Consider the following 25,909-nt stretch of genomic DNA (forward strand, 5'->3'; position numbering starts at 1 on the left):
GCACTTCCTGTGTTGGAGTTAGAAACAGAAAACTGCACAGAACGTGACGTCGGCAAACTTATGGTCACGCCCCACGCCACGCCCAGTCAATGTGCGTCGGCCGCACACCTGGTCGGGCGACAGAGAGGGGATCGGAACGGAGGGAGGAGTAGGGGTGGAAGTTGGTGAAGTCGAGATGATTGTGGGAGGAGTGAAGAAGAAGAAGGAGGGAAGACGGCGTTTAAAGGGGTGGGGTGGCGGGAGATGAGGGGATGTTCGCCTCACGCATACCTTGAGTCACGACTCGGGCGGGTGCAACCGAAAGGACGCCATGGGGAACTATCTTCACAAAGAGCGCCACAGGAACGGGTCCACAAAATATTTGCCTTCGTCGCTACGGAAAGGCCATCACGATCATCCGCAGCAGAGCAACGATTACGTGGAGCCTAAACGAGACCTCGACGCGACCACGGAAGACCACACCGGCGCTCGTGTGCCCTCAGCGGACGTCAAGACCGTGAAGGTCTCCGAACCTGCCGGCCCGACGGCCCCGGATGCAATGTTAGTCCCGAAGGTGTACAAGGATCCCCCTCACCGCGCCGTCGCCCTGTTCGATTACTCGGCACGCACGGAGAGCGACCTGAGCTTCTCCCGAGGGGATGAGCTCGATGTGCTGGACTCGGGTCGCGGCGACTGGTGGTTCGCACGACTGCTGCACCTGGGACCTCCCGGGTCTCTCAGGGAGGGTTACGTGCCTTCGAACTTCCTGGCACCGGTGGGGAGCATGGAGGCCGAGACGTGAGTTCATCGGGATTGTTAATGGGAGGTAACGGATGTGGACCGGGTGGACCGGGTGCACCGTGAGACCGTGGATGTCCGGTCTAGACCGGAAGTGGTCCGTGACGTGACGCACGGGCAGTCGAAGGGAAATCCGGCGCATTCCCGCTTTTAACGCACATCATCACCACGGACCATTAACAACAAATTCCCCATTATTATTATTATGTTTTTAAAAATAACCCACAAGAGGCTTCCAGTGACGTTCTTAACCCTTCACGGGTCTGCACCGAATGGTCTTTGAGGAAAAACGAACCAACAAAGGTCGATCAATTGTGACGTTTGAAACTATTCCAAACTTTGCTTTTCACTCCCATGTTCCTGAAGTTGAGGATCGTTATCGGATCGATTTCATGTCGAGCGTTCGATGGATCTTCCTTGGCTCATTAAGGATCAGTATTTGTGGCTCATTAAGGATCGGTCTTTGTGGCTCATTAAGGATCGGTCTTTGTGGCTTATAAAGGACTAGTCTTTGTGACTCATTAAGGATCGGTCTTTGGCTCATTAAGGATCAGTCTTTGTGGCTCATTAAGGATCAGTATTTGTGGCTCATTAAGGATCGGTCTTTGTGACTCATTAAGGATCGGTCATTGTGGCTTATAAAGGACTAGTCTTTGTGACTCATTAAGGATCGGTCTTTGGCTCATTAAGGATCAGTCTTTGTGGCTCATTAAGGATCAGTCTTTGTGGCTCATTAAGGATCAGTCTTTGTGGCTCATTAAGGATCAGTCTTTGTAGCTCATTAAGGATCAGTCTTTGTGGCTCATTGAGGATCAGTATTTGTGGCTCATTAAGGATCAGTCTTTGTGGCTCATTGAGGATCAGTCTTTGTGGCTCATTGAGGATCAGTCTTTGTGGCTCATTGAGGATCAGTCTTTGTGGCTCATTGAGGTTCAGTCTTTGTGGCTCATTGAGGATCAGTCTTTGTGGCTCATTAAGGACCAGTCTCTGTAGCTCATTAAGGATCAGTCTTTGTGGCTCATGAAGGATCAGTATTTGTGGCTCATTAAGGATCAGTCTTTGTGGCTCATTGAGGATCAGTCTTTTTGGCTCATTGAGGATCAGTCTTTGTGGCTCATTGAGGATCAGTATTTGTGGCTCATTAAGGATCAGTTTTTGTGGCTCATTGAGGTTCAGTCTTTGTGGCTCATTGAGGATCAGTCTTTGTGGCTCATTGAGGATCAGTCTTTGTGGCTCATTAAGGACCAGTCTCTGTAGCTCATTAAGGATCAGTCTTTGTGGCTCATGAAGGATCAGTATTTGTGGCTCATTAAGGATCAGTCTTTGTGGCTCATTGAGGATCAGTCTTTTTGGCTCATTGAGGATCAGTCTTTGTGGCTCATTGAGGATCAGTATTTGTGGCTCATTAAGGATCAGTCTTTGTGGCTCATTAAGGACCAGTCTCTGTAGCTCATTAAGGATCAGTCTTTGTGGCTCATGAAGGATCAGTATTTGTGGCTCATTAAGGATCAGTCTTTGTGGCTCATTGAGGATCAGTCTTTTTGGCTCATTGAGGATCAGTCTTTGTGGCTCATTGAGGATCAGTATTTGTGGCTCATAAAGGATCAGTCTTTGTGGCTCATTAAGAATCAGTCTCTGTAGCTCATTAAGGATCGGTCTTTGTGGCTCATTAAGGATCAGTATTTGTGGCTCATTGAGGATCAGTATTTGTGGCTCATTGAGGATCAGTCTTTGTGGCTCATCGAGGATCAGTCTTTGTGGCTCTAAGGATCAGTCATTGTGGCTCATTGAGGATCAGTATTTGTGGCTCATTAAGGATCAGTCTTTGTGGCTCATTGAGGTTCAGTCTTTGTGGCTCATTGAGGATCAGTCTTTGTGGCTCATTGAGGATCAGTCTTTGTGGCTCATTAAGGACCAGTCTCTGTAGCTCATTAAGGATCAGTCTTTGTGGCTCATGAAGGATCAGTATTTGTGGCTCATTAAGGATCAGTCTTTGTGGCTCATTGAGGATCAGTCTTTTTGGCTCATTGAGGATCAGTCTTTGTGGCTCATTGAGGATCAGTATTTGTGGCTCATTAAGGATCAGTCTTTGTGGCTCATTAAGAATCAGTCTCTGTAGCTCATTAAGGATCGGTCTTTGTGGCTCATTAAGGATCAGTATTTGTGGCTCATTGAGGATCAGTATTTGTGGCTCATTGAGGATCAGTCTTTGTGGCTCATTGAGGATCAGTCTTTGTGGCTCTAAGGATCAGTCTTTGTGGCTCATTGAGGATCAGTCTTTGTGGCTCATTGAGGATCAGTCTTTGTGGCTCTAAGGATCAGTCATTGTGGCTCATTGAGGATCAGTCTTTGTGGCTCATTGAGGATCAGTCTTTGTGGCTCATTGAGGATCAGTATTTGTGGCTCATTAAGGATCAGTCTTTGTGGCTCATTAAGGATCAGTCTTTGTGGCTCATTAAGGATCAGTCTCTGTAGCTCATTAAGGATCGGTCTTTGTGGCTCATTAAGGATCAGTCTTTGTGGCTCATTAAGGATCAGTATTTGTGGCTCATTAAGGATCAGTCTTTGTGGCTCATTAAGGATCAGTCTTTGTGGCTCATTAAGGATCAGTCTTTGTGGCTCTAAGGATCAGTCTTTGTGGCTCATTAAGGATCAGTCTTTGTGGCTCATTAAGGATCAGTCTTTGTGGCTCATTAAGGATCAGTATCTGTGGCTAAGGATCCATCTGTGGCTCTAAGGACCAGTCCTTGTGGCTCTAAGGACCGGTCTTTGTGGCTATAAGGCCCGGTCTTTGTGGCTATAAGGCCCGGTCTTTGTGGCTATAAGGACCGGTCTTTGTGGCTATAAGGACCGGTCTTTGTGGCTATAAGGACCTTGTCTTTGTGGCTATAAGGACCGGTCTTTGTGGCTATAAGGACCGGTCTCGGTGGCAAAGAGGACCGGTCTCTGTGGCAAAGAGGACCGGTCTCTGTGGCTATGAGGACCAGTCTCTGTGGCTATGAGGACCAGTCTCTGTGGCTATAAGGACCGGTCTCCGTGGCTATAAGGACCGGTCTCCGTGGCTATAAGGATCGGTCTCTGTGGCTACAAGGATGGGTCTCTGTGGCTAATGACCGGTCTTTGTGGCTAATTAAGGACCAGTCTTTATGGCTAATTAAGGACCAGTCTATGGCTAATTAAGGACCAGTGCTGGATGGGCCGCTGGACGAATCTGCATTGGGAATGCACTGTAAAAGGGTCCACGGCTGACGGTCTGAGTGAGAGAAAGACGAGGTGATGTTTTCTCGTGAGCGCGAGGTGTGAACTTGTGTCCTGACATGCCAAGAATGCTTGGGATGTCTCCGTTGGAAAGGCTGAACCAGTTTGCCTGCCGGTCCTAGATAAGAGTGACCAGAAAGGCAGCACGTTATCGCTCTCCTCGTGTTTACTGTCAAAATGGCGCTCGTCCGTGTCAGACTTTGATTAAAAAAAAAAAAACTACGTCTGTTCTGTTGACTTCACATACCCATGTGAATTGGTGTTATGGATGATACCCTCAGTAGGTTTGGCCTTAATTAAGATGTAAAAGTGCAACGCACAGACCCGCAGCGTGCATAGAAATCGATGTGAGTAGGAGTCGTGACGTCATATTTCGAACGATGTAACAACGATGAGTGAAATAAGTTTTGTAAAACTTAAGTGACTCGTATTTTTCTTAACCGTCCGCTTTGGGCGCATGGTGTAGCTCATCCACAAATCGCGTGAAGGAGGACAAGGACTTTGAGATTATATGGGATTTCATCCTGGGATTCCAGAAATATTGACTGGATTCCAGTGGGAATGCTAAACAGGCCATCCCAGTAATCTCTGACAGTTGAAACTGAACATTTTACTCCCAAAAAACTCCATTACATTTTTGTATTATTTGAGCCATTGAAAAAGGTCTAATGTAAGTGCAATAATATCTCTAGCTGATTGTAAGGAATTGTAACAAAATGATGGCTTAACTTGTGCAGATATCACCTTTTTTAAACAAGTAAACCTCACCATGCGTAAGCAAAACTGGCGGTTCTCAGGCAAACTGTGGTTGTGAAATGGTGATGGGTATCCAGGGCCAGGTCACCCGAGGGTCAGATGCCGGACAGGCGTGCCTCTGATCTTTTGGATTCCTGGGGCCAGCCTCCAGATTCTAGCCGAGGGTTCACCTATGAGCAGCGTAATGTTGCATGCACTGTTCCACCACAACTCCACAGGTGGTATTTTGGACAGATAAAGCGTGCGGAGGCGGAGCGGCAGCTGCTGTTGCCATGTAATGAGCAAGGGTCCTTCTTGTTGCGTGAGAGTGGAAGCGAGGGACATGGTTACTCCCTTTCAGGTATGCCCTCTTTCATGCACTTTGCACGAATTGCACTTTACCCAGTCACTCGTGCCCACATTTGCTGTGCCCGCACAGGCCTGAGACCACGAGTGTCCGCTGTGGACTGAAATCGCGCATTTCTATTCCAAACATCCAGCCGTGCGTGCCATGCCTGCTTCACTCGCCCTACATCATCATCATCTTGATTATGCAATGCCTTATTTGTAACTTGGTCAGGTTGCCGGCGATAACTCGTCTTCTCTTTGTGAAAGATACTTTAGGATCTTTAACGTCCACCAACTAATTCTGGCAGACGTGGCGCCAATTTTTAACGTCCATCCGAGGAATGGCACACACGTTGGCCTGTGAAACACCAGGATGACATTTGATAGCTGGGTCAGGATTCAAACCCAGGCTAGAGAGCTCAGAAGAAGCGAGTGTGCGTATCTCTAGGTTATCCTGCCAACCCACGCAACATCATGCCCTGCTCCTTGTGCCAGCTTGGCACCCCGGGGATATTAGAGCAACAGGGGCGGTTTATTTGGCAATAAAAAGAAAACGATTGGGAAGCTTCCACGAGCAAAAAAAAACAAAAAACTTTCACAATACGTGATGATCTTGATTCTTCTTGTTACCTCCGCTACCAAAAGTGGATGGAGGTTATGTTTTCACCCCTATCTGTCTGTTTGTGAACAAAATATCTCAAAGTTATGAACGGATCTGGACGGAATTTGGCAGAGATGTAGCGTATGTGACAAGGACGAAATGATTCGATTTTGGTGAAGATCCGGATCCGGCTACTATAGTTTTTAAAGTGATTCTTCACCATTGGGAGATAGGGCCAAAAACGATACATAGCAGGATATTTCAAAAGGTTATGGATGGATTTGGGCAAAACTCTGTGGGCAGGTTGTGTGTGTGACGAGGAAGAATCGATTAGATTTTGGTGAAGATCTGAATATGGATTCGGATATGAGAATTATTTAGTTCCTTAAGCGAATCTTCACCATTGAGAGATAGGGCCAAAAACGATACATAGCAGGATATTTCAAAAAGTTGTCGACGGATTTGGACGAACCTTGGTGGACCGGTTGGGTGTCTGACAAGGACGAATTGATTCGATTTTGGTGAAGATCTGAATATGAATTTGGATATGAGAATTATTTAATTCCTCAAGTGATTCTTCACCATTGAGAGATAGGGCCAAAAACGATACATAGCAGGATATTTCAAAAGGTTATGGATGGATTTGGACGAACCTTGGTGGACAGGTTGTGTGTCTGACAAGGACGAATTGATTCGATTTTGGTGAAGATCTGAATATGAATTTGGATATGAGAATTATTTAATTCCTCAAGTGATTCTTCACCATTGACAGATAGGGCCAAAAACTATACATAGCAGGATATCTCAAAAAGTTGTCGACGGATTTGGACGAACCTTGGTGGACCGGTTGGGTGTCTGACAAGGACGAATTGATTCGATTTTGGTGAAGATCTGAATATGAATTTGGATATGAGAATTATTTAATTCCTCAAGTGATTCTTCACCATTGAGAGATAGGGCCAAAAACGATACATAGCAGGATATTTCAAAAGGTTATGGATGGATTTGGCCGAAACTTGTTGGACCGGTTGTGTGTGTGACGAGGAAGAATCGATTCAATTTCGGTGAAGATCCGGACCTGGATCCAGGTAGTAGAATTTTTAAAAGTGATTTTTCACCATTGAGTGAAATGGCCAACCCGGTGGAGGTATGCTCTCCACTGAGTGCCGTTCTAGTTTTTCCTTTTATGCCAGAGGGGTGATAATCTGGTGGGAAAAAGTTGCCTATTTTTGGTTATGGCAGCACTTCTCCGTGGAAATTCTTACTGCGAGATAAAAATCGGTAAGGACGAGCAAAAGTAAAATATGAACATTTGCAAGATTACCCAAGCAAAACTTTCTGTTCAGTTGAAGCAAATCTTGGAGACTCCCTTGCAATCTTACCGAGCGAAAGATTTCATTCAATATCGAGGCCGACCTTGAAAGATCGGGTTAGCTGTTTGTCAGCAATATTCTGGGGATGTCCGTGTTATCATTTCGGCCATTTTTCGAGTACGGCGTTTAAATGAAAGTCCAGTCTCGAGTGACCAACTAATTGAGATGTCCTAACTTTGTCCACAAATTACAATCCTCCATATATCTGCCTTCATGCCCCCAATTTAACCCACCCTTTTCTGGGGTCGGCCATATGAGTTTTCTCTCTCCACACACACACCTCTATCCCAAACGTCCTCTCCACCACCTCAATTTTGGTTTGCAACTTTTCCCATCTGCATCCATATCAAAGACCTGCCTGACGACACACTCTCCTCCATCCCGAGCACATGTGCCCAACGACAAAGTAAGATTTATTTTGTTTCTGATAAAGCAATCAGCCTAGCTGCCTGTTCCGTGATAAGAGTTTCTCATTGAGTTCGCCTTGTCCTTACTTTATTGTGCATCACAGTCAACATTCCTGAGTGCCTCGTTGCCAGCCTATGACGGCCACATCTATAGGATGGGGTAGAGACATTTTTCACATACCAACCTGTACCTTTTGTGCAGCTAGTGCACGCTCGATGATGTCATGAGCATCACATTTTTATTACCCGTGTGGTCTTCACCGATCCCTAATCTTGACCCGGCTATAAACTGTCATCCTGGTGTTTCAAATTGATGCGTGTGCCGTCCCTCGGATCGATGTTAACCTGGTGTCCCATGGGCTAGCATTAGTTGGTGGACGTTAAAGATCACACAATGTCCTTTGTGAAGACTAGGTGGGCTATCACCAGCAATAAATTCCAAATTCTTGCTCTAACTTACAGGGGGCACCATTAGTGGCACAATTCCACCTGTCAGAAACTGATGCTACTTGCAGCAATTTGCTGCATTCAATCAAAGGAGACCAATCCCTGCCATCATTACACAGGTCCCATCCATCGCCACGTAATGTCTCGTGCCACGTACCCTTCTTCGAGTTGTCTAGTCTGGGTAGAATTCCTGGAAGAAAGAAATAACAACCGATTACAAACTTATGCCATCTTGGTGCCTTTCGAGTCAGGTGTTGCACCATAGACCAAACTGCCTTGTAAAAGGGTCCCCATAATCCACCTGTTCCATATTCCAGCATTCTCTTGTGAGCTCCAAAGGTGCTGCGCTTTTCGAAAAGAGCAGTACGTTGAGTGCCGGAACCCTGCACAATTTGCAAATTGGTGTCATTGCCTAGAAAGAGTAAAGAGGCAGAGAATATGCAAAAATAAACCTAAAACTGTTGACGATGAATTTGTTTTGTAAGAGAAGGATTGCCAATAAAGGGTGACATTATTCATGGCGTCGCCTGCGGGGTAACGCGTGTTTTGTTACCTTGTAGGACCAAAGTCAATAAATTGCCGTGACAAACCTGGGCATTGCAGGTCTGTATAATGAAATATTTCTCTTGAAGTCGCAAACAGTCTGTTACTGATTAGCTCGAAGTATAAAACGTTAAGTGAATGTATTTGTGCTGGAGATCCGGAGGGACATTATGGGTGCGACATTTCAGACCTTCAGACGGTGCACGTCCCATGTCTTGTCCCCATGCTTTGTCATCGTCCCAAATGTAAGGTTGTATGTTGTCATCGTGGTACTTTAATGCTGTGGTGTCTTTGTGCAGTGCGCGATGGAGACATTGTCAAACATTACCGCATTCGATATACGGAAGGCGATAGCTACTTCATCACACGACGCTCCACGTTCTCCTCGATCCAAGATCTCGTGGCGTTCTACAGCAAGGCCGCCAATGGTCTCTGCGTACAATTGGGCACAGTTGCTGTGAAGGTGCATGATCCCAGTCCACACACCCTCTCGAATCCTGTAAAGGTTTGACTCCAAACCTCCATTCTGGTGATGTCTGGGAAAGATTTAAACATGCTCGATTCGTCTCACCATAAGGTCATATTAGACCCCACAGATAAAACTTAACTTGGCAGGCCTAAATTAAGTCCCAATTGATATTATAGGTGTGCTCCAAAGGACAAAATCCATAACGGCAGGTAATGTAACCAAAGAGGCTCATTGCATTGTGCTGTTGTTTCTTACCTCTGCTGCAGAAGGACATGCCACAGACAGCTGGCCTGTCTGCAGAGACTGCAGACAAGTGGGAGATTCCACGTTCATCTGTAAAGTTGGTCCGACGGCTCGGTGCCGGACAGTTTGGTGAAGTCTGGCAGGGCCTGTGGAATAGCACAACTCCCGTGGCGGTCAAAACCTTGAAACCAGGTGGAGTTGATTTCCTGACTTGTGTTTGCTAAATGTTGTTGGTTGTTGGTCTGTTGCATCACTTTCACCATGAGGCTATATCTCCTACGTCGCTGGATGGATTGGTGGGGTTTTTTTTCAACATGGATATTATGATCTGCATTTTCAAGCAAGACAGACCATAATGGGCAGTGGGACGCATGGGTGCAAAGATTCGAGGTCATCTCCATATTTTATGTGTAAGATGGAGAGGGAGTGCAATTGGGAGTCAATAATTGAGCGTATACAATATGTTGATGGTCCCAAAATGATATAACTATTTATGGCATTGCCTTTTGGCTGGTAATATTTCCTGGCATGATGTGTACACAAATAGACGTGTGCTGAGAAACTAACATGAAAGGAAGATTCATTTAAAGTCCTTCACTGTGGTGGGACCAGCAACCATGTGCCACACTAGCTATTGCCACTTGGTGATCCTGACCAATAACATGTCACTGCCACACACCATCCCGTCAGTGGTTCACACAAGCAAATTTGGAGAGGTGGCCAAGCCAATTGCAGGTTAAAAAGCATAAGCTCCTCTGGTTTTGTGCAGGCAGATGAACCATATCCTGCTCCTCGGTAAAACACCCCATAGGTCATAATGCAGTTATTCGTTCCTGAATATTTTATACCAGATGGACATGATCCGTGAAAATGTGTTTCTAGTTGCTGAGCTGTCGTCATCAACATGGAACAGATGCCCTACTACCCTTACCTCTCCCCGACTTTCTTATTTAAACTCCTTTGTCTCCGCTGCCTCTCTAGATCGACAGGCGCAGTGCATGGCAGACACATCCCGTTGGTCCCCAGACATTGTGCGTGGCAGACACATCCTGTTGGTCCGCAGAAATTGTGCGTGGCAGACACATCCCGTTGGTCCCCAGACATTGTGCGTGGTAGACACACATTCCATTGGTCTGCAGACATTATGCGTGGCAGGCACTCATCCCGTTGGTCTGCAGACATTGTGCGTGACAGACACATCCCATTAGTCCGCAGACATTGTGCGTGGCAGACACATCCCATCAGTCCACAGGCATTGTGCATGGCAGACACATCCCGTTGGTCCCCAGACATTGTGCGTGGCAGACACATCCCGTTGGTCCCCAGACATTGTGCGTGGCAGACACATCCCATCAGTCCACAGGTATTGTGCATGGCAGACACATCCTGTTGGTCCCCAGACATTGTGCGTGGCAGACACATCCCGTTGGTCCCCAGACATTGTGCGTGGCAGACACATCCCGTTGGTCCCCAGACATTGTGCGTGGCAGACACATCCCGTTGGTCCCCAGACATTGTGCATGGCAGACACATCCCGTTGGTCAGGATCCATGCCACACTAGCCCCTGTGTGGAACATTATTCCTGATCTCATGGCACAAAGAGGTTTATATTTATTAAAGACGGCAGAGAGGTGTGGCCAACTCTTTCAGGGGGGTGGTGGGTGGTGGGTGGTGGGTGGTGGTCAGTGCAGAATGGTGATGAAGCATCTGATACATCCATACTTTATGATGGCCCACCAGTCAGAAACACATGTTTATGGAGGATGCTCCTCTCCCCTTTACCCCCAGGTTGATTTATTAACAGGTACATCGGTACATTATGTAGTACTTTGTCTCCTGAGATTTTACTTTGATTACTTTGTCTCCTGAGATGATCCATTCAAACAGTTCTACTCTAATTTATTTGTCTATTAATGTTAAATCATGATCACACTGATAAAAAAGTTGATCTCAACATTTCTTGGTACCCCAGGGTACCATGTAATGTGACGAAGGATTAAGGCCCCAAACATCAGCGTCTCCTTGCTTCCTACAGCAGTTGGCATACTTCGATCAATGTCCTGTTGATTTTTATGTGGTAGTCTGTAGGGCAAAGCCATCTGGAACAGCATATGTGTGGTATGTATGTATGTATGAATGTATGTATTACCCTTCTGCCGGCATTTTATGGGTTTATTCCCTGTAAAATACGTTTTCTCTGCAACCGTTGGTCCGATTGACGCAAAATATTCAACATCGGAGCGCCTCCTCCAGTATAATTTTTTTAAATGAGAATTACGTCATAGGTCACGTGGTAGGGGTGCTATCTAGGAAAAACCGAAAAACTTTGCACCTCTATATCTCCGAAACTACTCAATGGAAAAAAATGAAAGGTAGCTCATCGTTAAGTACTCCCCATGGGGAATAACATATGTTAATGATGTCATAGGTGCCTTCATCATGACGTCATAAATCGACAAGTAGAAGGCTTGATCTGATCAGTATGAATTTTCTTGAACGGGATCTAGGGATAAATTAGTCAACAATGTCATGAGCATCGACAAATTGATGACGTCATCAGTCACGTGGTTCCGCAGCCATAATTTTACAGCGTAGCCTGTAAAGCAATGCCGTCTGGAACAGCGTTTGTCTGTCCATCCGGTGTATGTAAATGTCCCTCACAAAATGTCCACCAATCAGAGCTGAGGATCTGGTCACATGACAGGGGGACCGCATATCCTCCACTCAGCAGATCCAAGCCCGGCTACGCCCTTGTTAGACTATCAGTCTTGTTTTCCATCGTTATACCTGTCCGCCGATGCAGGTCAACAATAGCCTTCATATACAAGGCTAGTTCTTCATGTTACCATGTACCGGACATCTATCTATATAATAATAGCGTAAGGACTCGAATTTGTTATCCCTTTTACACCGCACCCAGTGACCCGATGCCCACGGCACTAATGGATTTACGATCTACGAACCGCGCTCTTTGTTTATCACGTACAACCATACTCGAAAAATCTGAATTAGCCGACGTTGGGGCCCAAAAGCATCCGATTAACTGCCGATACGACGCCATCGTATTGGCGTCTGCTGGGCGAAGGCGAAGGAAGCCGTCCGCTGATTGGACAGGCGAAGGCGAAAGCAAGCCGTGCACTGAGTGGACAATCCAGAGCATGCATTTGTGCCGGTGTCGTCGATCGTTGTTCATATACGCACTCTTCATTCTCATCTTTCTTCCTAACTCTTACTCGGACAAGCAAATCCCCTATGCCATCCATAATGGTACACTCTATCCATACACCACATCCTCCCTTCCGTGGATGTTCCACGGGTTTCGGCTAGTTAGTATTAAAATCCATCAGATTATGGTCATGCGATGATGTTGCCCTCAATGATCCATCAGCACATACATGTTCCTTAATAGATTACTTGGTGTATAAAGCATAAAGTGATCACTTTGTTTCAGTGACACGAATGTAAACCGTGTTCCGGTAACGCTGTCATTGTATTGCTGTAGTTTGAACTTGGTATTGTTGGGGAATAAACAGGAGTATGTTGAAACTTCTACAGGGTATGCATTACATGACTCAAACGAAGCACATGGCGTTTAACAAGGATTCCATTCGGGTTAATTTGTCCGATGACAAAAATGTGGACCCGTGTTCGCTCACAGGCACCATGAACCGAGAGGACTTCATGCAGGAAGCAGGGATCATGAAACGTCTGCGTCACCCCAAGTTGATCCAGCTGTACGCCGTGTGCACACTCGAGGAACCGATCTACATCATAACCGAGCTCATGCAGTTTGGCAGCTTGTCGTCGTACCTGCAGAGTGAGTGAGTGAGTGGGTGATGAGTGCTTGTGTGTGATGACTAACAATGTCTAAAACTACCACCACCAAAGAGGATAACAGACAACACTAAAGATCGAACCAGGGATGTCTGAGTCGCTCCTGTGAGATCGATCGGCTATCTCCGTGCCATTGGTCTGTTCAACCAGAACTGACTGGGGCAATTTTTTTTTTTTTTTTTTTTTTGTATACAGAATCGAGGCTCGTGAAAGAGCTGACATTTACTTCACAAACAAATCAACCAGACAAACAAAATACCCAAAAATAGGGAGTGGAAGACAAGATGGGGAGAGAAGGAGAAGCACACAAACACAACATTTGAGAGCAGGGAGATGTGTGGGAGGGAGAGGGCTTGGGGGGAGGAGGTGTGGGAAGGGGGGGGGGGGGGAGGTATAAAACACAAGGACACCAAGGACTTCCAGGACAGAAGTTGGTATTTCAAAAAAGTGGAATTGGGGTGAAATTAGCGGGGGTAGAAAAGATCAAGGTTTTGGATGGGGGAAGATAAGAGATGGTGGTGAACAGCTGTTTTAAAGACCTGGAGAGTGGAGTGGGATTGAAGAGTGAGGGAGTTTGTTCCAGAGGTGGGAGAAAAGAGGAATGAAGGAGTGAAGGTGAGCAGCGAGTCTTGATTTTGGCAGTTTAACCATCAGAGGGTTGCTGGCAGATCTTGTGCGACCTGTAGGAATATTTGGGGGACAGAGCACAGAGAGAGCTGGGGGGACAAGGCCAGAGAGGAGTCGGTAGAAGACGGAAAGACCACCAACCTGCCTGCGGTGAATGACTGAGAGGCCCTTGGAGTTAGCTTCATCACGGGAGATTCCAATGATTCTTTCTACAACAACAACAACAACATTCTACAACAACAACTACCACCACTAAAGAGGATAACAACAGGCAGTGTTTATAACTTAACATTTACAATTTCCATGTCATTTAGGGGTCAAGCCCCGCCAAATTTTGACTTTAAGTCTGTTCTCCCGAATCGGGGATCACACACAGAGAAGAAGAAGAAGAAGAAGCCTTACCACCAACTTCAACTGCTTCTGGAATTTTGGTTATTTGGGTTCAAATGCCTGGTAATTGTTTTGTATTTATTTACGCGAATGTGTACTTGTATATAACTGACATTAATCAAAAAGGCTTAAGCACTATGGAGGGGGGGGGGGGGGGGGGGTTATTTTATTTTTAGTTTTTTTATTTAAATAAATCCAAAAAAACGAACTTTCAAAAATTGATTGTCAAATTGATCTTCGCAGTTATTGGGTCTTATCACCCACCAGACCACATGACCCTTTTTGCCATGCCATAATGCCACGACATTGAGCCAACCGGTTATACCACCTTGTGGTGAGATGACCAATTTACCTTTAAATAATTTAACCTCTCAAACTACGACCATGTACGGTTCACCAGTCAAATTAATCTTAGAAATGCAACAATCTTTTATTCCAAACCATGCACAGAAATTCACAAGCATTGACTTCCTGAATAGTGAGCTGATCACATGGTGCATGGTCGCCTTCTGATGTTCACCTATTACGTATGCCATTACCAATGTACACTCGGTTTTTGAAGTTACCCCAGGAGAGCAGGTAAATCTCTTGAGCCGAGATTAATGCATTAAATGTCTGTGCAGAGCAAAATGGTTAAAGATTTATCACAAATGACGACATCTAAAACATGATGGGAATCTTCTCCCAATCCTTCCTGTCCTTGACACAAACGTTGCTGAAGTCGTTACGTCATTCTCTTTATTGTTGCAGTGAAAAGACCTCCGTTTTTGTGAGGATAACAAACACTAAGAGCAAATTGAGGAGCATGGCTTATTGATCGGGGCACACTCTAACCCAATAAAGGATAAGTCGATTGTTGTGACAAATGACAACGATGGATGCTCCTTCATCCTGGTAGGCAATCTGGCTCACCTGGCTGCAGTAGAACAACATGGCAGAAAAGCCGCTTGTTGTTTCCCACCAGGTGATGTACCAGAAGGTTTTTCTTAAGTCTCGGATTTGTGCTGAGTGACAGACCTCATCCCCTCGTCTGGGTGGATCGCTTCTGCACCTCGTTCCTGGAGTACTAAATTACAAGTACAAGGTGTCTTTCACTTCTTAGATCCCCAAAAGGCTTCACCAAGGCTTCTGGTTCCACCACCAGGGATCCCAGCTTCCCTAACATGGTTCCACCAGGGATCCCAGCTTCCCTAACATGGTTCCACCAGGGATCCCAGCTTCCCTGACATGGTTCCACCAGGGATCCCAGCTTCCCTAACATGGTTCCACCAGGGATCCCAGCTTCCCTAACATGGTTCCACCAGGGATCCCAGCTTCCCTAACATGGTTCCACCAGGGATCCCAGCTTCCCTAACATGGTTCCACCAGGGATCCCAGCTTCCCTAACATGGTTCCACCAGTGATCCCAGCTTCCCTGACATGGTTCCACCAGGGATCCCAGCTTCCCTAACATGGTTCCACCAGGGATCCCAGCTTCCCTAACATGGTTCCACCAGGGATCCCAGCTTCCCTGACATGGTTCCACCAGGGATCCCAGCTTCCCTAACATGGTTCCACCAGGGATCCCAGCTTCCCTAACATGGTTCCACCAGGGATCCCAGCTTCCCTAACATGGTTCCACCAGGGATCCCAGCTTCCCTAACATGGTTCCACCAGGGATCCCAGCTTCCCTAACATGGTTCCACCAGGGATCCCAGCTTCCCTAACATAGTTCCACCAGGGATCCCAGCTTCCCTAACATGGTTCCACCAGGGATCCCAGCTTCCCTAACATGATTCCACCAGGGATCCCAGCTTCCCTAACATGGTTCCACCAGGGATCCCAGCTTCCCTAACATGGTTCCACCAGGGATCCCAGCTTCCCTAACATGGTTCCACCAGGGATCCCAGCTTCCCTAACATGGTTCCACCAGTGATCCCAGCTTCCCTAACATGGTTCCACCAGGGATCCCAGCTTCCCTAACATGGTTCCACCAGGGATCCCAGCTTCCCTAACATGGTTCCACCAGGGATCCCAGCTTCCCTAACATGGTTCCACCAGGGATCCCAGCTTCCCTAACATGGTTCCACCAGGGATCCCAGCTTCCCTAACATGGTTCCACCAGTGATCCCAGCTTCCCTAACATGGTTCCACCAGTGATCCCAGCTTCCCTAACATGGTTCCACCAGGGATCCCAGCTTCCCTAACATGGTTCCACCAGGGATCCCAGCTTCCCTAACATGGTTCCACCAGGGATCCCAGCTTCCCTAACATGGTTCCACCAGGGATCCCAGCTTCCCTAACATGGTTCCACCAGGGATCCCAGCTTCCCTAACATGGTTCCACCAGGGATCCCAGCTTCCCTAACATGGTTCCACCAGTGATCCCAGCTTCCCTAACATGGTTCCACCAGGGATCCCAGCTTCCCTAACATGGTTCCACCAGTGATCCCAGCTTCCCTAACATGGTTCCACCAGGGATCCCAGCTTCCCTAACATGGTTCCACCAGGGATCCCAGCTTCCCTAACATGGTTCCACCAGGGATCCCAGCTTCCCTAACATGGTTCCACCAGGGATCCCAGCTTCCCTAACATGGTTCCACCAGGGATCCCAGCTTCCCTAACATGGTTCCACCAGTGATCCCAGTGATCCCAGCTTCCCTAACATGGTTCCACCAGTGATCCCAGCTTCCCTAACATGGTTCCACCAGGGATCCCAGCTTCCCTAACATGGTTCCACCAGGGATCCCAGCTTCCCTAACATGGTTCCACCAGGGATCCCAGCTTCCCTAACATGGTTCCACCAGGGATCCCAGCTTCCCTAACATGGTTCCACCAGGGATCCCAGCTTCCCTAACATGGTTCCACCAGGGATCCCAGCTTCCCTAACATGGTTCCACCAGTGATCCCAGCTTCCCTAACATGGTTCCACCAGGGATCCCAGCTTCCCTAACATGGTTCCACCAGGGATCCCAGCTTCCCTAACATGGTTCCACCAGGGATCCCAGCTTCCCTAACATGGTTCCACCAGGGATCCCAGCTTCCCTAACATGGTTCCACCAGGGATCCCAGCTTCCCTAACATGGTTCCACCAGTGATCCCAGCTTCCCTAACATGGTTCCACCAGGGATCCCAGCTTCCCTAACATGGTTCCACCAGTGATCCCAGCTTCCCTAACATGGTTCCACCAGGGATCCCAGCTTCCCTAACATGGTTCCACCAAGGATCCCAGCTTCCCTTACATGGTTCCACCAATCCACCAGGGATCCCAGCTTCCCTAACATGGTTCCACCAGGGATCCCAGCTTCCCTAACATGGTTCCACCAGTGATCCCAGCTTCCCTAACATGGTTCCACCAGGGATCCCAGCTTCCCTAACATGGTTCCACCAGGGATCCCAGCTTCCCTAACATGGTTCCACCAGGGATCCCAGCTTCCCTAACATGGTTCCACCAGGGATCCCAGCTTCCCTAACATGGTTCCACCAGTGATCCCAGCTTCCCTAACATGGTTCCACCAGGGATCCCAGCTTCCCTAACATGGTTCCACCAGGGATCCCAGCTTCCCTAACATGGTTCCACCAGGGATCCCAGCTTCCCTAACATGGTTCCACCAGGGATCCCAGCTTCCCTAACATGGTTCCACCAGGGATCCCAGCTTCCCTAACATGGTTCCACCAGGGATCCCAGCTTCCCTAACATGGTTCCACCAGTGATCCCAGCTTCCCTAACATGGTTCCACCAGGGATCCCAGCTTCCCTAACATGGTTCCACCAGTGATCCCAGCTTCCCTAACATGGTTCCACCAGGGATCCCAGCTTCCCTAACATGGTTCCACCAAGGATCCCAGCTTCCCTTACATGGTTCCACCAATCCACCAGGGATCCCAGCTTCCCTAACATGGTTCCACCAGGGATCCCAGCTTCCCTAACATGGTTCCACCAGTGATCCCAGCTTCCCTAACATGGTTCCACCAGGGATCCCAGCTTCCCTAACATGGTTCCACCAGGGATCCCAGCTTCCCTAACATGGTTCCACCAGGGATCCCAGCTTCCGTACCTACCTGCTTATCCCCCCTGGTTTTCCTCCCACTCTGCCCGAGTCCCAAATGGTGAACAGATCCTTTGTTCCTGGGGTATGCCAAGGAGGCCTGCCTCCCTCACCTTTTCCTCACCAGCAAATAGACATTGGCTCTTTCTGTCCATTAGGAAATCAAGATGTTTTTTTTTTGTTTTGTTTTTTTTGTATACAAAATCGAGGCTCTTGAAAGAGCTAACATTTTTCACACAAAAAATCAAAATCAAACGGACAAACAAAATATATAAAAAGAGGGAGCGGTAGACAAGATGGGGAGAGAAGGGGAAGCACACAAACACAACATTTGAGAGCAGGGACATCGGGAGATGTGTGGGAGGGAGAGGGCTTGGGGGGAAGAGGCATGGGAAGGGGGAGGGAGGTGGGAGAAGTATAAAACACAAGGACACCAACGACTTCCAGGAAAGAAGTTGGTATTTCAAAAAAGTGGATTTGGGGTGAAATTAGCAGGGGTAGAAAAGATCAAGATTTTGGATAATAATAATAATAATAATTCATTTATTTTCTATAGCGCTTTTCCAGAAGCCCAAAGGCGCTTTGACAGAGTGGCAAACATAATGCAGATGGATGGGGGAAGATAAGAGATGGTGGTGAACAGCTGTTTTAAAGACCTGGAGGGAGGAGTGGGATTGAAGAGAGTGAGGGAGTTTGTTCCAGAGGCGGGAGAAAAGAGGAATGAAGGAGTGAAGGTGAGCAGAGAGTCTTGATTTTGGCAGTTTAACCATAAGAGGGTTGCAGGCAGATATTGTGCTACCTGTAGGAATATTTGGGGGACAGAGCACAGAGAGAGCTGGGGGAGCAAGGCCGGAGAGGAGTCGTTAGAAGACGGAAAGACCACCAACCTGCCTGCGGTTAGTAAGTGAAAGGCCCTTGGAGTTAGCTTCATCGCGGGAGATTCCAATGATTCTGAACACTTTGGTTTCAACAGCCTGAAGATGAGCTAGGTGTGAGGCAGGAGCACCAGCCCAGAGGGGAGAGCAGTATTCCAATGAGCTGCGGATTAAAGCCTTATATGTGGTGAGGAGCTCAGGTGTGCTAAGGAAGGACTTCGCACGACGGAGGCTGCCCAGTCGGCGACTGGCTTTAGAGGCCAGATTTGAAATGTGGTTTTCCCAGGAAAGATCATGGCAGATAGTGAGACCCAAAAGCTTGAGTGACAGAACTTCTTGGAGAGGATTATTCAGAAAGTAGATGGGAGGGTTGTCCAGTCGGTCTTTTCGGAGAGACATCGTAAGAGTGTGAGATTTGTCAGGATTGAAAGACATGTTCCACTTGTTTGCCCAGTCTGTGATTTTGTCCAGGTCTGCAGAGAGTGAGGAGGCTGCAGACTGCCGATCTGAGGGATGAGGAATGGAGCGGCAGAGAGTGGAGTCATCAGCAAAGAGATAGAGAGGATTTTCAAGAGAGTCAGAGAGATCGTTGATGAAGACCAGAAAAAGCACAGGGCCCAGAACACTGCTTTGGGGAACTCCAGCCTGAACAGGAAGAGGAGATGAGAGAAATCCATTCAGAGCCACACGTTGACTACGACTAGAGAGGAAGTCCGCCAGCCATGCGTGGAGATTTCCATGGATACCAAAAGAGGAGAGTTTGGTGAGCAGAGCGGGGTGCCAGACTGTATCGAAGGCACGTGATATGTAAATAGGTGAATTAAAATTGAATTGAATTAAAATTCATTGAATTCATTGATTAATTCATTGATTGAATTAAAAGCCTGAATCCTATCCATAAAGATCTGAAATGGCCAGCACGAAGGACGTGAACTGAACACACTTCAATGCATTTGTAAAATCAATTGATCGAATTGCAACTATTATAATGTCCACCCCAATTCATTGCTTCCAACACATTTGTAACTTGATGTTGACCATTTGTTCCCATTCTAATTTCCCATTTCATCCTCATCAATCCCTAAGCTCCCACAGGGAAGACTCTACCCTGCCCTGTCCTTGTTGACATGGCAGCCCAAGTGGCGGCCGGGATGGCTTACCTTGAATTGCAGAACTACATTCACCGGGACCTAGCTGCACGTAACATCCTGGTCGACCTACACTATTGCTGCAAAGTCGCCGACTTTGGTCTCGCCCGGGTTATAAAGGTATATAATGTGCACTTTATCAAATATCTCACGGCAATGACATTTCAAATGGTGATCGAATGGGAATTCTCACTCATGCAATGTTCCATACGTACGAGGTGGTCCAATGATCTTTCAGACGTTTTTTTAATTATCGCTAACGGTGTGATTTTAATTGTCCCCCGTCGCACCGCGGAGCGAAAGGGGAGTATGGTTTTACCCTCCGTCCGTGTGTGCGTCCGTGCGTGCGTGCGTACGTGCACTGCAATATCTTTATAAAAGTAAGCGAAGGACCGAATTCTAATTTGGTGTGTGGGTGCAACTAGGCATATGGAAGAACCCTATTGAAAATTAGGTCGCCACGTCAAAATCCAAGATGGCTGTCACCATATCTAAACCTTGAGCGCGATATCTTGAAAAGTAAATGTCTGAACCTTGTGAGCGAAATATCTTGAAAAATAAATGAACTACTAACTTCTAATCTGGTGTGTGGGTGTATCCAGGCATAAGGAAGAACGCTAATGAAAATTGGATCGCCACGTCAAAATCCAAGATGGCCCCCACCATATATATGTCTGAACCTTGTGAGCGAAATATCTTGAAAAATAAATGAACTACTAACTTCTAATCCCGTGTGTGGGTGTATCCACACATAAGGAAGAACGCTATTGAAAATTGGGTCGCCACGTCAAAATCCAAGATGGCCGCCACCATATATATATGTCTGAACCTTGTGAGCGAAATATCTTGAAAAATAAACGAACTTCTAATCTGGTGTGTGGGTGTATCTCGGCATAAGGAAGGAAGAACGCTATTGAAAATTGGGTCGCCACGTCAAAATCCAAGATGGCCGCCACCATATATATATGTCTGAACCTTGTGAGCGAAATATCTTGAAAAATAAACGAACTACTAACGTCTAATCTGGTGTGTGGGTGTATCCACACATAAGGAAGAACGCTATTGAAAATTGGGTCGCCACGTCAAAATCCAAGATGGCCGACTTGCGTCTTCCACTTTGTCAACTCGCATCACTTCACCGACGGGGGACCGAGGCGTAACGTAGTCAGGTTCACTATTAGTCCGTGGGCTGAGTAGGGTTTACATGCACCCCCCCCCCCCCCCCCACAACTTAACTTCCCGGGTATGTCCATGTACCCCCCACCCTAGGGGTTAGGAAAAACCATGTTAACAGAAAAAAAACTCATTCCCAAGGTACCTCCCACGCATATTTTGATGTTACCCCCCCTGTGTCAGTGATTTCCGAAAATTAGGGGTAGGCGAAATTCAAATGGCCATAACTTTTTACCTAGTCATCCTATGGTTGCATACGACCCCTCAAAATGTTTGTCCTGGGACACACTTTACAATGATATGTGTTATATGCAAATGAGGTCACCAGAGGTCAAACTATGAGGGAATGAGTTTTTTTTTCTGTTAACATGGTTTTTCCTAACCCCGAGGGTGGGGGGTACATGGACATACCCGGGAAGTTAAGTTGTGGGGGGAGGGGGGGGGTGCATGTAAACCCTACTCAGCCCACGGACTATATCTTTTTTCCTTCAAAATCATGGTAGATTAGCAAACCTATACATTTTTGGAAACGTTATTACATGGAAAATCTGAAAATCAATGTTTACATTTGCCAATTCCGACCAATTCGATTCGACCAATCGACCAATTCCATTCGACCAATCCGACCATTCGACCAATCGCTTCGATCGACCATTCGACTATTCGACCACTTCGATCGATTCGATTCGATTCGATTCATCGAATTCGATTCGATCGACCATCGACCAATTCGATTTGCCAATCAATTTGACCGACCTTTGCCTGTGTGGAACGGACTGTGAAAACGATGCGGACTATATTGTCGGATACGACACACAGGACAGTGATGACGAACTCTAAATGGCATATTATGTAATCGTGTATGTTTGATGCCATTGACTGCCTGTGTATATTTTGTCATTGACTGCCTGTGTAGATGTGAAGTTATACTGACTGCATGTGTATATATGATTTTGCTGACTGCCTGTGTATGTTTGGTGATATGAATTATTGTGACACATTTTGATGTTATTAACTGCCTGTACAAAATGATAACATGTATTTGATTATGCAACTTATCGCGAATATAAAGACAGTATTTTGCAATTCAAAACCTTTGATTCGTGTCTTACCATTCCCCATAGCACTAATTTGATACTTTCATAGGATTCCTTGTCCCTGAAAATATAGGTTTAGTATATTTTAAAAAGTTTTTAGGGTAATTAGAGGCAGAAATAGAACAAAATATGTATTTTACAGTGGCCATTTTGAAAATCCAAAATGGCCGCCATACAGGTATCTCTCCAAATGTAAACATTGATTTTTAGTTTCCTTATGCTATAACCTTTCCAAAAATGTATATGTTTGCTAATCTACCATGATTTTGAACGAAATATAATTTATTGACATAGTGAGCCTGACTAACGCTTGTTTTTCAATATGCAATGAGAAATATAAAACAGGTGTGTAGAACTGATGTGATATGATGGATGTGGATGTAGGAGGATGAGTACGAGGCTCGCATCGGATCAAAGTTTCCCATCAAGTGGACCGCGCCCGAAGCGGCTAATTTCAACCGCTTCACCACAAAGTCTGACGTCTGGTCCTTTGGTATTCTGCTGTATGAGATTGTTACTTATGGGAAGACACCTTACCCAGGTAAGTTGGAGATTGTTACTTATGGGAAGACACCTTACCCAGGTAAGTTGTCATTGAGCACCTTGGGGGAGGTGGAGCACTATAGAGAAAATGAAGAGATGGATATGAGATTTATGGATATGAGAGAAACGAGCATATGTGGGAGTGTAAAGGAAAGGTGATTTATGGGAAAGGTGAATAAAGAAAACTGAGGGAAGTGTGATTTGTGGAGGTGGAGGTGGAGGTGGAGGTGGAGGAACAGGTTTCTTAATTTTTGCATCAATAATATGCACCTGACTCCTTTCCGACTGTAAACCCCCTGCAAACATAGCGGATCAAGCCTAATCCATCATAGTTTGTTCTTCTCTTTGCCCAATTTGTTCTTCTTTTTAACTAGAATGTTGCACTCTTCTTTTCCCAATCGTGTTCATTGATACAGGGATGTCTAATGCGGAAGTGCTGGTAGCAGTTGAACGTGGATACCGTATGCCATGTCCATTCGGCTGCCCGCAACAGTTCTACCAGCTGATGATGGAATGCTGGCACCAGAATGAGATGGCACGCCCCACGTTTGAGACATTGCAATGGCAGCTCGAAGATTACTACATGATTGGGGGCAGTAACTATACCGAGGCCAGTGTCCTGAATTGAATCTGCTGGACATTGCCCGGCAGATTATACGAGCGGGTGAAGACCCGGGTGAATACGCGTCACGTTGCCTTAAAGGTGCTGCTCAAAGCCCCCTCCAAAATAATTGGAGGTCTACCTGTGTCTTGGGTCTACCTGTGTTATGTTTCCGTTTGTCTCTCCGTTTCGCACGCCTTCCTTCTCTCCATTTTGTATCTCTGCGTGTAATTAACATTTCCGTATGTGGACAAGGCCTGTGTTTGACTGGTTGTTAATTTAAGCTTCTGTAATTGAAAGTGCCCATTCTGGTGTGCACAAATCCCTGCTTTTATGGCCTCCCCACCTCCCCTTTCTCACACCATTTCTCCTTTCTTTGTCTCTACTGTCGAAACATTGTAAAGCGCAAGGATGAATGGCTTATAATCTGCATCACAATTGGCTCCAAATCATTTCTTTGGATTACACAGTCCTCTTAATTGCTCCCTTTTGTTTTGGAGTTCAAGCCCAGCTTCAGATTCTATAAAATAATCATTCAACAGATTGATATACACTGGCTTTGACACAAAGAAGAAATCTGTCCACCTTTTCCAATTGTATACCTGTTTTGATGGCCGTTTGTATCCGAATAATCCGTTCACGTTACATGTGAACCACCTACCTGGTCAGTTTATACTACCGAAACTGCTGCCCAGATAGCAAGAAGTGCAACCTGGTGTCTAGGAACCTGCAAGGCCAGATCACCAGCTACGCAGAGTCCAGGCAGGAATATTTGTTCAGGGTGCCAGCGACGACTCGCCTACTCTTCGCTAAACACCAGGATGGCAACTTGGAGCTGGGACAGATTCTAGGCTATCCTGCCAGCCCTGATTGTATATTTATTGTGCGTTGAAAAGAATACTTTGATAAAATTTCAAATGGTGGGTTTGTACTGTATATTATTTTCCAAGAAATAAAGGGATTCCCAAAATCCAGGCCTATTCCCCACCTCCAATCTTTTGTTGTTATTTTATCCATGTGGATCCATATTTTCCCCTCCAGGGATTCAAGCAGGTGCTGTGTCATAATCACATCCCCCATCCCTATAAATGATCTTTTTTACCCGACATAACCCAACCCTCTTGTTTGCTGCTTCCTGTTTCCTCTGCTGCGCTCTTTCATTTTATTCCATTTCTTGTTGCTGGTTGTCTCGCCCAATTATGAGTTATTTGCTTACAATTACTTGCTGTCTTCTCGCTCCGTCATGGGCCTCGATCTTGTACTTTTAGAAATGCATACAAAGATTATCTTCACACAAACACTTTTCATTGTAAGTATTACAAAGTTTCATTGTATGTATAAAAAGTCAACATTTATGTGAGCCTTGATCGTGTGAGGATCCTTCAAGAAGTTGTATGAAGGTGAATGCCACGATAACTCACCTAATTCCCATGCAAGACACCGTGGGATCTTTAACGTCCACTAAATCTTGCTGGCAGATGGGACGCTCAGTTTAACATCCATCTGAGGCACGGCCACACGCATTGATGAATATCGCCCTGCATGCGAAACACCAGGTTGGTAGATTATAGCTGGGTCAAAATAGAACCCCAGGCTAGATACCTCATCCTGCCAACCCATCATATATATATATATTTATCATGTGGATATATATATATATATATATATATATATATATATATTGTTACGGACACGGCTTAAGATGTTATGATGGGCCGAGCGGAATGGCCGCCGTGTTCGCACAGTTTACCCGATTACCCCCAACTCACCCGATTCCACTCGAACGTTGGCCAAATCGCGCTACGCTAAATCAATGAAGGAAAGGACACAACGACTGGGATAAATGAAACGACGCAAGGGGTACAGTTCTCAAGACCTCCGGAGGAGGATATAATTAGTGGGGGAGAAAAGGGGTAGATTACAAGGCAATGAGGTAAAGACACAGAAGAGATAGGCACTTAGACACAATCTTATCTATCCCAGACAGACCACAGACATTCGGAACAAGACTGACTTACACAGGGATTGATGGCAGGGAAGGACAGGCAGTCGATAGCACAAGGTGCACCTTGGCTCAGGGACAGAATCAAGCACGGTCCAGTCCAAAGATGCGGGGAGGTGTCACAGCGCTCGGAGGTGGCGTCCTTCTCTCTCCAAGCTGAGGGCGCATCTGACGTCACCTCCCTCTTCCTGCGCATGCTCAGCGGGGAGTGACACGCCCTCGGCTCGTTGGCTCCGCCCCAGATGGGATCGGTCCGCCGCTTCTATTGGGTGCGGGGGTTACCGGGCTCCGCCCTTGACGAGGAGCTGACAGCGAGCCCCTACTTGGTACCCCGTCGAGCACATGGTCGATGGCGGCTCGTTGGAAAGGCTTGGTGCCCTCCCAACACCCC

At 46.6% G+C, this 25,909-nt stretch overlaps 1 protein-coding gene and 1 long non-coding RNA gene across 2 annotated transcripts in view; both read left to right on the forward strand.

Annotated features, from left to right (window-relative positions):
• The window catches only part of LOC137422652 (uncharacterized), a 1,758,619-nt gene that overhangs the window by 742,782 nt on the left and 989,928 nt on the right, over nt 1-25,909 (forward strand). The window lies entirely within an intron of this gene.
• LOC137421891 (tyrosine-protein kinase Src42A) lies at nt 76-24,503 on the forward strand. Its single transcript, XM_078773118.1, has 8 exons — nt 76-777; nt 5,010-5,131; nt 8,789-8,952; nt 9,225-9,393; nt 12,861-13,019; nt 20,041-20,222; nt 22,757-22,913; nt 23,332-24,503. The coding sequence occupies exons 1-8, from the start codon at nt 311-313 to the stop codon at nt 23,541-23,543; spliced, it is 1,632 nt and encodes a 543-aa protein (XP_078629244.1). The 5' UTR covers nt 76-310; the 3' UTR covers nt 23,544-24,503.

This window comes from Myxine glutinosa, chromosome 2, assembly GCF_964187855.1.
Source record: "Myxine glutinosa chromosome 2, kmMyxGlut1.1, whole genome shotgun sequence".
Lineage (NCBI taxonomy): Eukaryota > Metazoa > Chordata > Myxini > Myxiniformes > Myxinidae > Myxine > Myxine glutinosa.

Coding starts and splice junctions, on each gene's coding strand:
- LOC137421891 (XM_078773118.1), top strand. CDS start 311: ATGGGGAACTATCTTCACAAAGAGCGCCACAGGAACGGGTCCACAAAA. Junction 5,132..8,788: donor ACATGGTTACTCCCTTTCAG/GTATGCCCTCTT, acceptor GTCTTTGTGCAG/TGCGCGATGGAGACATTGTC. Junction 13,020..20,040: donor CTTGTCGTCGTACCTGCAGA/GTGAGTGAGTGA, acceptor TCAATCCCTAAG/CTCCCACAGGGAAGACTCTA.